This window comes from Panthera uncia, assembly GCF_023721935.1.
Source record: "Panthera uncia isolate 11264 chromosome C1 unlocalized genomic scaffold, Puncia_PCG_1.0 HiC_scaffold_4, whole genome shotgun sequence".
NCBI lineage: Eukaryota > Metazoa > Chordata > Mammalia > Carnivora > Felidae > Panthera > Panthera uncia.
In genome coordinates, this window is record NW_026057585.1 from 33,104,496 (window position 1) to 33,117,262 (window position 12,767).

At 39.5% G+C, this 12,767-nt stretch overlaps 1 protein-coding gene across 9 annotated transcripts in view; it reads right to left on the reverse strand.

The window, feature by feature from the left end:
- Window positions 1–12,767, reverse strand: part of CLCA2 (chloride channel accessory 2) — a 65,680-nt gene that overhangs the window by 28,888 nt on the left and 24,025 nt on the right. For 5 of the 9 annotated variants that reach the window (XM_049616873.1, XM_049616872.1, XM_049616868.1 and 2 more), the window contains 6 exons: window positions 9,618–9,747; window positions 9,226–9,376; window positions 8,214–8,351; window positions 5,124–5,274; window positions 1,867–1,975; window positions 604–763 (listed from right to left, as the gene is read on the reverse strand). In XM_049616873.1, the coding sequence (XP_049472830.1) occupies window positions 604–763; window positions 1,867–1,975; window positions 5,124–5,274; window positions 8,214–8,351; window positions 9,226–9,376; window positions 9,618–9,649 (741 nt within the window). In that variant the 5' untranslated portion in view covers window positions 9,650–9,747. The other 4 variants (XM_049616874.1, XM_049616867.1, XM_049616876.1 and 1 more) reach the window with 4 other exon arrangements.

Consider the following 12,767-nt stretch of genomic DNA (forward strand, 5'->3'; position numbering starts at 1 on the left):
TCTTATCAGTGCGGAATACTGACAAGGTAGGTTTCTGAACCTGCAAAACTAAGGGTTAGTTGACTTGGTAATACCTGGTTTTCCTTTTTAATTTCTTTTTTTTTAGATGTTTATTTACTTATTTTGAAAGAGAGAGTGCACATGAGTGGAGGAGGGGCAGAGAGAGAGGGCGAGAGAGTCCTTTTTTAATTTCTGTACTATGCAAAACAAGGGAAAGAACTAGGAAACAAAATAAGAGTCGTTTCTACTTCAAGTGAGAGAAATATAATTGTGTGTTTTATTACTCTTACTCATACACCTTCCTGTGAAAGCACCACCATATGAGCAGCTTATTTTGAGGTTTCCAGAGTACCCTTGTTAAATCACCTTCCCCAGAAAGCAAATAATCACTTTTCTAAAGGAATATATTTTTTGGCAAACATCTTTGGGGCCTCAGTGTTTTTTGTTTTATCTGTGAAATAAAAACTAGATGAACTCTAAGGCCGTCAAGCTCTAAAACATAGTGAATCTTAATGTCTTTTTGTTTAAACACTTTAAACATTTCAGGCCATCTTGGGAAGAGATGAATGCTGTAGGAGATTTTCATTCCAAGGCCATACTTACAGAAGATAAACTTTGCATGAACATTATCGATGCAGTTGCATTTTGGGTGCTATTGTATATAAACATACATCCTTCTTTAAAAAGTTTACTAATAATACAGTTTTCTTGGGGGCAAGGGCCTTTTTCACACACAAAAATGCCTGTGATGTCTGATGAACACCTGAAAATAGAAAGAGAAATTGGTCTATTTTAGAAATACTTCTGTTTCTTCTTCATTTGGTTCATATAATAATTTGTTGCAAGGCTTGTAGCTTGCAACAAGCTACACATAAAACATTTTAAAAACTATTCTGTTAAGAAAGGTCATTAATTTAGAAATACACTCCACTTTGTTTTAAAGCATTTGAGCTGCATAAGAAATTCTGTATCACCAAAGGCTTTAACCAACTAAACAGGGTCAAAGGAAAAGATACCAGGAAATGGACGTGAACTTTTAGAGGCCCAGGAGACAGCATGACCAATAGTATCCTGAATCACAGTGTCTTTGAGCTCATTGCCATTGGACAAGAGAGCAGAAGAGAATGAACATGGGATGAGGATATTTAAGAAGGATTCTTTCCTAAATGAGCAATCTCAAATTCTACCAAAGGGAATGAAAAACAGCACAACCTTCAAAAGAGGAATATCTTCCAATTGATGATCAAATGATAATTGGTCAATATCTACCAAAATTACAGCAGAGGGTACATTTTGACCCAGTAATTCTTGGAAGCTACTCAGCAGACATATATATCTGCCTGCATACATGAGAAATAATATATATATATATATATATATATATATATATATATATATATGGCATTATGACCTGCAGTACTGTTGGTAACAACAAAAAATTGGGAGCAACCCACTTGTCCAGCAATAGGAGACTGGTTGAAAAGATATAGTATATCCATACAATGGAACATTAAGCACTTATTTTTAATTAAAAAATTAATGAAGAGAAATATATATTCATATTTATTTGGATTTGCTTAAAGAAATACTAAAAAATAAACCAGAAACTAATAAAAATGGTTACTGGAGGGGATGAGAGGGAGCCGGGTGAAGACAGTGGTGGTAACAAGATACCTTAGAGTATAACTTTTTATATTGTTTTCATATCTGAACCACATAAGTATTTACCAACTTTTCAAAAATGAAATAAAATTTAAAAATAAAAGGATCTCTTTCTTGTCAGTTAGGTTTTAGCTGCCATTATCAACTTCATTTTAGAGTAAAAAAAATAAACAATGAATTTTAAACATGAGAAAAAGTACCAACCTTGTTACTTTAATTTGATTTTGCCCATTTATATAGAAAGGTTTCTCATTGTTGTATTCATCAAACACACCCCAATGGAGATGGGCCCATTCGTGGACAAACACCCTACCTGTGGAAGAGAGAGCTTTTGTTTTAAGTTCCTAAAATCTCAGCAGTGGGCTTTGCTAACTAGTGAACATGTAACATCACTTGACCATATACACTTACTACGAAAGGTTGAAGTGCAATTGCCTCCCGCTTTTCTCTTCCTCACCTATTTCCATCCCCTACTTTACCCCTGTCATAAAAGAGGCAGTCTGAAATTATGCTTAGTCTTTGTAGATGCAAACCAGTGATTTACTTTGTGCACATCTATATGATACTTGTGATGAGTCCCACATTCTCTCATTTCCCCAAGTGAAGCCGCCTAACATGTTTATATCTAGCTTCATACAGGCCTACAGTTTCAGGATTTAGGGGAGAGGGAAAGAAGCATATGTAAGTACAGTGGATTGAATGTTTACATCCCCCTAAAATTCATATGTTGAAACACTACTGCCTCATGTGATGGTATTAGAAAGTGGGGCCTTTGGGAGGTGATTAGATCACAAGGGTGGAGCCCTCATGAATGGGATTAGTGCCCTTATAAAAGAGACCCCAGAGAGCTCCCTCCTCTGCCTTCCATGTTAGGACACAGAGAGGAGATGGTTGTCTATGTATCAGGAAGTGGGTACCAGACACTAAATCTGCCAGGGCCTTGATTCTGGACTTCCCAGCTCCCAGAACTGTGAGAAATAAGTCTCTGTTGTGTAGAAGGCCCTCAGTTTTGGGTATTCTGTTAGAGCAGCCCAAACAGACTAAGATACCAAACAAGCAAATAAAGATTTCCTATTCTTTAGTTTGGGTTAGCCAAGCATGCCTATTTTTTTCTTGTAAGTAATTCTTCTCTCTAGAGCAGTGATTGAAACTCTGGGGCCAGGGAGGGATGAAGGAGTAAAAAAGATCCTAAATGTCCTCTCCAGCTTGGATGGTCCTTTATCTTTTATTTTATCTCTGATCCTCCATGTTTATATTTGTCTCCAGCTCTTGGCCCAGGGAAACCCCCATCCTCAGCATCAAATTCTTTATATCTTTATCTCCACTTCTCTAAATCTTGCATTTCCTTCATTGTTCCCACCCAATCAAAACCACTCCCCAATAAAAGCTTTCCAGATTAACTCCCTCCCAAAGCCCTTTCTTTTATTCTGAATTCTTTTAAGTTCTGGGAACCCAGGAATTGTTTACAGAGTTGACTGAGGCTGCAGCATATTGTGCAATTTCTGGACTGTGGGACAAAGGAAGGGAGGGGAACCATCTAAGCTGAAAGTATTAGGGAAAAGTTTGTGCCTAGTCATGGAATTTAGAAGTGTTGATGAAGTCATCATCTATTTGTGCAGAGATTATCAGCACCTCATAGTTACTGGGGAAAAGACATTTTTATAAAGTGTTTTACAAAGTGTATTTTATACAGTGTGTCGCTCCAGCTCCTGTTCGCTATACAGAGGATAATAAAATCTATTTATATTTAAATGGGGGTAAAGTGAAAACATAATTTGAAAGGCACTACTGTATGTTAAAATCAAAAACAAAAACAAGCATGGGATAGTTAGCCCTTGACTTGCTGATCTGTTCTCTGTACAGTTTCTCCCTTAGATCTCATCCACTAAATGCCAGTTTCCAAAGCTATGACCCTGACTTCTCTCCCAAACTCCAGCCGTCTACAATCACCACAGGTTGAGCCTATCACAACAGTCCACTGCTCCCCACAATCAACTTTCCTAGATCCAGAGTTGTGAATTTCCCCTTTAAACAGGTCCCTCCTACTTCTGTCATAAACCTGGTGTGTTCCTTAATGCTGCTATACACCACCCCCCCCCCCCCCATCCCTGGCCTTTCCCCCTTTAGAGGTCTGACTCCTATTTTTTTTTCCCCCCCCCCCCCCCCCCCCCCCCGCCCCGGAATATCTCCCATCACTTAGAGCTGTTAGGATTAAATAACAAGAGAAGCAAACAGCACAGCACCTGGCACATAGAAAATTCTCATTGTTCTTTTTTTTTTTTTTAATTTTTTATTTTAACCCAAGTTAGTTAACATATAGTGTAATAATTGTTTCTGGAGTAGAATTTAGTGATTCATCACTTACATATAACACCCAGTTCTCATCCCAGTAAGTGCCTTCCTTAATGCCCACACCCATTTAGTGCCCCCCCCCCCTGCTACATAACACCCTCCAGCAACCCTCAGTTTGTTCTCTGTATTTAAGAGTCTCTTATGGTTTGCCTCCCTCTCTGTTTTTATTACTATTTTCCCTTCACTTTCCCTATGTTCATCTGTTGTGTTTCTTAAATTCTATATGATTGAAATAATATATTTATCTTTCTCTGACTATTTTGCTTATCACGATACACATTCTAGTTCCATTCCACGCTGTTGCAAATGGCAAGATTTCATTCTTTTTGATCGCTGAGTAATATTCCATTATATATATCATATATTTATCATTTATTATATATCTGTATATGTTTTTCATTCTTAATACTCTTTCGTGTCCTCATCTCACTGCCCCCACTCTTTTCAAGTCTTATTGCTTTTTGCCTGGACTTCTAGTTATTCTCCTGATACTCACTTTCCCTCTCACTGATTTGAAGGAGTCAGATCATCCATACAGCCAGGTTCATCTTATACAAACACTTTTTTACTGATTTCACTCCTGTGCTCTTAAACCTTCAGCAGTGACTTGCTAATTTGGGCGTTTGAGGCTCCGCATCACCTATCCCCATGCGCATTTCAGCATTTTCTTCCACTGCTTCACTCCCCACGGTTTCTGCACTATCAGGGCCATGACTGCTCCCATCTCTCAAATATGCTCTAGATTCTTCTGCTGCCACTGTTTTTATTCATACTCTTGGCACTGTTCTCTGCCATCTTTCCATTTGTCAAAATGATATTAACCTTGAAGATCCCCTCCATTGTGAGGCCTTTCCTGAGGGCCCTTAGTGCAAACTATTCTCTCCTTTCACTGAATTCTCATAGCACTCACTGTCTGGGCTACGAATCTGGTGTCCAAGTGTCTCTGGCTCACTTTGTCTCTTATCTTTTCATGGGCATGTTGCCTATCTCCCCATCCAAATGGTAAGACCTTAGAAGGTTTCAGGTTCTCTGAGTTGCTTTTCAGCCTCAAGCACAAAATATTGCAAACAGTACTGCCCAATGTCTGTTGCTGGATAGGTCGCACTTACCTCGTGGTCCATAGCCAGCTGTTAAGTCATCGTTTAGTAGAAAGTTAGATGTGAAATGAATGTATTTTCCCTCTTTTCCACACCCTCTGTATTGCAGTGTGTAGGGGTCATCTCCATGTGCCCCATACCAGTCAGTCACGATGACATTTGCCTATATTAAAAGAAATGTTTTATAGCACTCTGTATCCTAACAGTGATGTTGGTGACATGAACATATACATTTGTTAAAACACTTTGAACTGCACTCCTATGATCTGTGCATTTTATTGTATGAATTGTGTTCTAATTTGATAACAGATTTAGAAAATTGTATCTTATTAGATGGAGTTTAAAATGCATGCACAACTAAATGTCAATAAAATTACTTGGCACTTTCAAAAACATCCCTATTTTCAAAGCTTTGCAAATGCCCATGGAGCTTTATTATTTCCATTTGACCTTCCCATTTTCCAGATTAAAATTTTCTGAAAAGTCAACACTGTAAAATTCTGACATTATAAGACACTATAAAATGTAACAAAAAGTTGCACAAATGTTTAGAAACAACAAATGTCATTCATAATTGCACTGTAAAGTGTTATAGCCTTTTGTGAACAGCTTTCTGTGGGTTACTTCATCAGTAGGAGACAATAAGATGTGTTTGTTTTAAGCCTTTCCCTTTCATTCCCATTCCCATTAGATCAGCAAAACAGTCACTGTCATGAGGTTGCATTTCATCTTGTACCCTGACAATTTCAGTTATTATTGCTAAAACACAGTATTTTAAGTCCAAAACTAAAGTGAATATCTATTCAAATAACCATCTAGAGAATATAATTTTACAGACAAAATTTTTTTTTTTATTTTTAGGAAGAAAGATAACATGTTGTCTCAAGACTTTCCCTTAGAAGTATGTTGTTAACTTTTTTTTTAAAAGCTGATTTTAGAACTATAGATCTAATATGATCCTATAAATATAAATCACTTTGTCACTATGTGTACCATATGTGTAATGTTTTATGTGTGTGTGTGCATGCCACTGAGTAGAAGAAGGTAATATTTTCAGTTTTATTTTGCATTATTTCTACAGTGTTTGAGGTTTTTTTTGCAACGAGCATGAATTATTTTTATAATAATCAACATTTATTTTTAGAAAGATAAGAATTAAAGCCAGGGCCTTTGTCAGGCAGAACCTGCAAAAAGGGCCACAGATGTCATGCCCTTATGCCCTTGGATAGTTTTCATATGGACAAAACCTCATTCCTGTGTCTCAAAATTTGTCCTGAATCTGAAAGGAAGGGGTGCTCCACTAGGGATGAAATACTCAGAGGCTGTTTGGGGGTCCATCCTACTATAGATCATAGTAATACAGTTCTTACCTACCTTTTTCTAACTGCCCCCCCATCTATATTAGACTGTGGATTCACAGGGACAGGAACTACCTTGCTTGTCCTTGTGTCCTCTATAGGGCGTAGCATGGCCCTGTATATGATGATCATTCACTGTTTGCTTAATTGACATTATGAGGCTAAAGGAATTGGCATCCAATAGACATATGAACAGCATTCAATGATTATTCTTCCCTTTAATGTTTTGGCCCAGTGTTATTCTCATTTTGTTTTAATTCTTTATTTCTCAGCCCTCCATTAGGATCAGGAGTATGACCTGGTTTTGATGTTAGTTGTCTCCAATGCTTCTTTGTTTCACGGAAAGTCAAATTGATTAATGCCATCTCCAGATAGCTGGAGACAGCATAGCTTGGTGCAGAGAGCACGGGTTTGGGAAGCAAATAGACGTGGATCGAAATTCTGGCTTTGTAATTTACTGTTTGACTTGGGATAAAATCCTTCCCTTATTTGAGTGTCTGTTTCCTAACTTGTGATAATAATTTGGGATAGCAACTAATTTTAGGGTGTGTGAGGACAAAACAATATACATAGCATGCCTGGTACTTAGTTGAAGCTTCAGAACACTAGCTTTCTTTCCAGTTTATCCCAGTTCCTCTCTTTCTCCTAGCTCCATGGCCAAGCAAATTGTCAAAAGCTTTCACCTGGTCATAAATCAAGTGTCTGAAGAGCCTCTTTAACTTCTTCAGGACACCAGCATGCTATCTAGATTGCTAGTCCATTTGGTTACTGAGTGACTTCAAAGAAGAACGGAGAATTAAAATAATCTCAGGAAATTTCATGCCAAATGGCACACATGAAGAAAAGGCAAAGCTACACCACATGTCCCAGCCCTTCTGTCTGAGCTGTGGTTGTGGATCTGGAATCCACTCCGTTGCTGAAGACCTGAGCTAAATAAGTGCACACTGCCTCTGTTCCTGCCCCTTCTCGTGGCTGCCAGGGCTGCTGTTCACAGTAACTTCGGCCAGTTGCCAAATGTGTTTAACATTTGTTTACAGCGCGCAGACATAATCATGGATGCCTGACTCTGATCGACAGCCTGTGAGAGTCCTTCGAAGGTTAAGTTCTTTTAGGTTGGAAAAGAAAAGGTAGCCACTCCTCTCCTCCCCCCTTTCTTCCTTCCTCCTTATCACCATACTCCTAAAAAGTGTCCTGGACTTGGGCTCATGTGAAATTCTGTGAATTTCCAGAGCTCCTATTCCTGGGAGCTGGAGTGCAGCTTCAAGACAATGGGTGTGACGGATTACTTGCTGCAATCAATCCTTCTCCAGGGCAGGAGAAGTCAGTCATATTTTTATGGCTTATGTTTCTGTCTGGACATGCGTGTCTACTGCCCCAGACAGGATGGGAAAAGAAGGTAGTCGTAACTGGAACTGTTCCCTGCACAGCTCATAGTCAGGAGGGTAAAACCTGCTTTTGGGCCTTAAGCAGAAATTTCAGAAAGGAACCTGTAAGTTACAAAGCAGAGACCTTCTGAGAAGCTACTTGGGCAATGGTATTTTGCTTATTTTATGTTCCATAATTTGCACTCATTTGTTGTACTTCCATGTATTTTGTGAACAACAATCTTCCTAATAATATTACTTGTATATTAACATCAGTTATTTGTTTTTTGCTTAAGTTCTCACTTTTAACATTTGAACACCATGTATATTGGTTGCTTTTTCCCAAGTTAAGTTCAGTTAAGAAAATCCTGAATTCTTACCTTTTCATATAATTCTTGTTTTACTTTGCTGTAATTATTAGCTTTCCACGTGGTGGGTATTAAAATCTTTATCTTTCTGAAAAACACTCTTCTCTTGGTAGCATTGAATAGATAAAAAGAAGCTTCAGTTATCATGTCCTATAACCAAAGAAAAGAAAAGCTTACCTTGGCACATGTAAATCTTTCATGTTTTGGTTTCCTGATTATACTTGAGTGAGTAATAGTAAAGCATAATGAAAAGATTTTAAAGGAGCCCATTTCTTTTAGAGACAGCCTTTAGACTTTGGGAAACCTTGGATCAAAATAAATAAACCTCAAATAGTTAACTGGAAGAGATTTTTAGGACACTAATAGTGAGTCTGGGCTTGCCTAAATAATTTTTCCCAGTTTTGTGAAAGGCTTTCAAGCTTTTACCAGACAAATCCCTTTCATGTCACTCCTATGGGCATGTTCAAGACCACACCTTATGATGATACCAATTTCTCTTAAGCAATACCAACGGAAGCTCTAAAGTAATGGAGCTATGATCCTTCTGCACCACATTAAGGTGAAAATAGTCAATTACTTTACAGAACATTCAGGTGAAAAGAATTTTGCTCTCGGATTCCCTTTTTGTCTGAGAATTCTCCGTCTCAGGATGAAATCCAACAATTTGATTTTAATAAGCACAATCATGCTTATTCATCAGTCAAACATCTGGTCTTTGTTACCACAATGGGTTATTTTTTAAGCTGCTACCCCAAAAGCAGTCATGTTAGGAAAACAAAAAGGCTAAAATTAGTAGTAACCAACAAGAACAAATCAAGAAGGGCTAGATGAACACTCTGAGCCGAGACTGTGCAGAATTAGATGAACAGACTGGTTTGGCCGTAATTATAATTTTGGGTAGTTAAAAGAAATGCTGGTCTCTTTACTACTCAAATACAAATCAGGGAAGGTTGTTAGCTTTTTAAAGAAGGCTACAGTCCTGTTCTAATAGGATAATGGTATTGACTTCACGCTTGCCACTCACCTTAATGTTTGGGATGAGGTTCTGATCTTCAGATACCTGAGGATTGATTGCAATGAGTAATCCGTCATACCCATTGTCTTGAAACTGCACTCCAGCTCCCAGGAATAGGAGCTCAGGAACTAGGGCCACCAGGAGAGTCACAAACTTCAGGCTGCAAACAGGACCCACATTGTCCCGACGGGTCATGTTGTAGAGAAGTGTCCAGTTTACTCACACTGGTCTTCCTGGGTTCATTGCACCAGGTTGTCAGTGGGGAAGCGGATAGTTTCTTCCTGAACTTGGAAGGTCCCAGAACTTGCAATGAAGGAGGTGCCTTTTTTTGCAAAACCTGGGTGGATCTCCCTGAGACCTGCCTCTGCATGTCTTTTTTCTCTAGGCAAAGTCACACTTACCTGTTCTGTGGCTGAACTTCCTTTTGAATCATGGTTGGGCAAGAAATTACTCCTTATTCATTGTAGATCTTCTCAGAAGGAAGAGGGGAAATAGGACAAAAGGCGCTTGAAAGAGGGAGGCCTGGTTGGGCTGAAAATCAGAGAATTGGATTGTTCAGTCCACTTTCAGCAGAAACACAGAAATCCGTAGTGACTTTTCTCTCCTCATCCTTGACAATCCCTTCCATCAGCACAACTTTTCTATTGCACTCAAGTCATTTTTTGATTGTTGTAAGATTCCCTTGTCTGCTTATTTTGAATATTTAGAAATTCATCCTGCAGCCCTGTCCCTGGGGCCCTTGGAATAGGTCGTCTGGGCAATCTCTCAGCTGATGGCTGAGGGGAAGGTATCAGATATCCCCCAGGGAGGGCCAAGTGCCAGGAACCTGAATGCCTGTGTGGACCACAGAAGCCTTTTCCTCCGCCCTTGCTGCCTTTTCTCTTTGGACCAGGGAAGAGAATAAATTTTTTCTTCAGCAACCCTCTCCTGAGGACAAGGCTGTGAATCAGTCTAATCTTCCATTTTTCCAGGACCTATCACAGGGTCTGCACATAGTAAGCATCATACCTATTTTGCAAGTGATTAATAGTACCTGATAACTACCAAATAATGCTTTAGAGTTTACAAATGAACCCATTTAAATATCTATTCCCTGATGCAAGCATGATTCTTATTTCTATTTTTCTTTCTTTTTTTTTTTTTTTTTTTTTTGGTGAAGACACTGAGTCTCAGAAGGATTGAAAATTAGCCAATGGGGGAAGGAACTAACTTTTATTGTGTGATAGGTTTTACGATGCCTATTTTTTCAAAAAAATTTTTTCTTAATGTTTATTTATTTTTGAGAGAGAAAGAGATAAAGCGCAAGCAGGGGAGGGGCAGGGAGAGAGGGAGACACGGAATCTGAAGCAGGCTCCAGGCTCCGAGCTGTCAGCACAGAGCCCAATGTGGGGCTCGAACCCACGAACTGTGAGATCATGACCTGAGCCGAAGTCAGACGCTTAACTGACTGAGCCACTCAGGTGCCCCTACCATGTCTATTTTATGGGTGACAAAAGCTAAAGCTTAGAAAATCTAATTTGTTCAAGATTGTACAAGCATTGTCATAGTGCTAGAATGAGACTGACTGGCTCCAAATTTCATTGTTTTTCACTATATTATGTTTTCTTGCATTGAGGGATAGTAAAGGAAATTTTTCTCCTGCTATCTCTCTATTTGGAAACTTGTTTCCAGTCCTGCCCTGGAAGCCTGAGCTGAGCTTCCTAAGTCAAATCCCCTCTTTCATGCTTTCACAGCATCAAATGCCTCTCCTTTGAAGTGTGATTATAGTTACAGTGTCACATTCATTTTGTGTAATTTGCATAGTTGTCTGCTTTCCATGAAAGGCATATGAGAGAAGGTATCATGCCCTGTTATTATCACTACCTCCTGAGCACCTACCTCAGTAAACTCTCAATCAATATTTGTTGAATGAAGGAATAAATGGAGTCAGGAGAAGAAAATAAAAGCTTGATTGCAAAAGAGCCCTGGATTATAGTGTGGAAATGCTCCCCCCTGCAACTTTATCTCTTCTAGAAGTATCTCTTCTATAAGTATCTCTTCTAGAAGGTACCTCTTCTCTGAAGCAGTTTTCCTCTTGCTCCCTCTTGTCAGAAGGGGCTCGGGTATTGGTGCTCCCCAGGGTATGTAGGAGAAGGGAATGTCTCTGGTAACCACACAGCTGTCAGAGTTGCTCACTGTACAGCTAGAGGTCAGCTTAGCTGTCTTGTCTTCCCAGGCTAATGCCCAGCTGTGGATTTTTCCCTCACACCTCTCCCTGTGTTACAGAGTGGAAGCCCAGAGGTGTGGTGACTCTGAAGGATTTGCCTGTAACTGTGACTCATCGATAAACAGTGAAATTTATTTTCAACTTTTCTTGGCAGTTTATTTTCTTGTGCCAATCTCTTGTGCTGAGATTATTGGCATCAGTAAAACAATATGCTCGGGGAACCTGGGTGGCTCAGTTGGTGAACCGTCCAACTTTGACTGAGGTCATGATCTCATGGTCTGTGAGTTCGAGCCCCGAGTCTGTGCTGACAGCTCAGAGCCTGGAGCCTGCTTTGGATTCTGTGTCACCCTCCCTCTCTGCCCCTCCCCTGCTCACACTGTGTCTCTCTCACTCTTAAAAAGAAACAAACACACGCAAAAAAACTAAAACAAAAAAACCCAATATGCTCAAAAATTAAAATCGTAAGCCATACTAAGAGTAACTTTCCACCAACAATCAGATAAGAGTTTCTTCTCGCCACTGTCCACACTTGTGTGAATTGTTCTCTGGCTGAGGGTACCAGTGAGGGCTCTCTCTCTGTCTGTCCTTAACAACAGCTACAATAGCTGCCACAGCATGTGAGGTGGAATGCTGGCTAGCGACTGTGGGTAGCTTTATAAAGAACAGCCGTATGTGAACGGTCTTGTCCAGTTCACCTGAACAAGGACACTCAGGCTTTGCTCTTCCTAGGTTGAGGGCCTAGATATGACATCCATTCTTGTCTACCTGTTTTTTGCCCCATTGCTTTTGGAACCTGATTACCAGGTCTGGCCACTCGACTGGCATCTACTTTCATCATCTGTCCCTACAAGATTCCCGGTCATTGACCCATTCTCTGACCATGTCAGAGTGTCACATTCACTCTTGAAGGCCTTTCCCCCACTTCTTTTCCATCGTACTCTCAACACCCTTTTGCTGTCAGCAACTAGGCCTGGGGCCAGGCCAACTAAAGGTCTCTTCTTACTGCCTTCTGCTCTGACCAGGCTGACGGCACAGGAAACAAAAGTAAAAAGCTCTCAAAAACTGTCTTCTGAACATCTTAAACGTCTAAATGACTTAAATGTCATTCCTGAGCGGAGTGTCCACTTCTGATAAAGTGTGACTTTGTCAGCAACAAAAAAAAAAACCCCACAATTTATCCTTGCATCCAAGAAATATTCATTTCTCATGTCTATAGATTTTATGATATCTGAAAAATGAAATATACCTAAAGTGAAGAAAAGTGGGAATACAAGGTTCAGACATTTATTTCAAGCTATAAATAAATTCTAAGAACCTGCTCTGCTTTTATCTGCTTTCAAGAAAA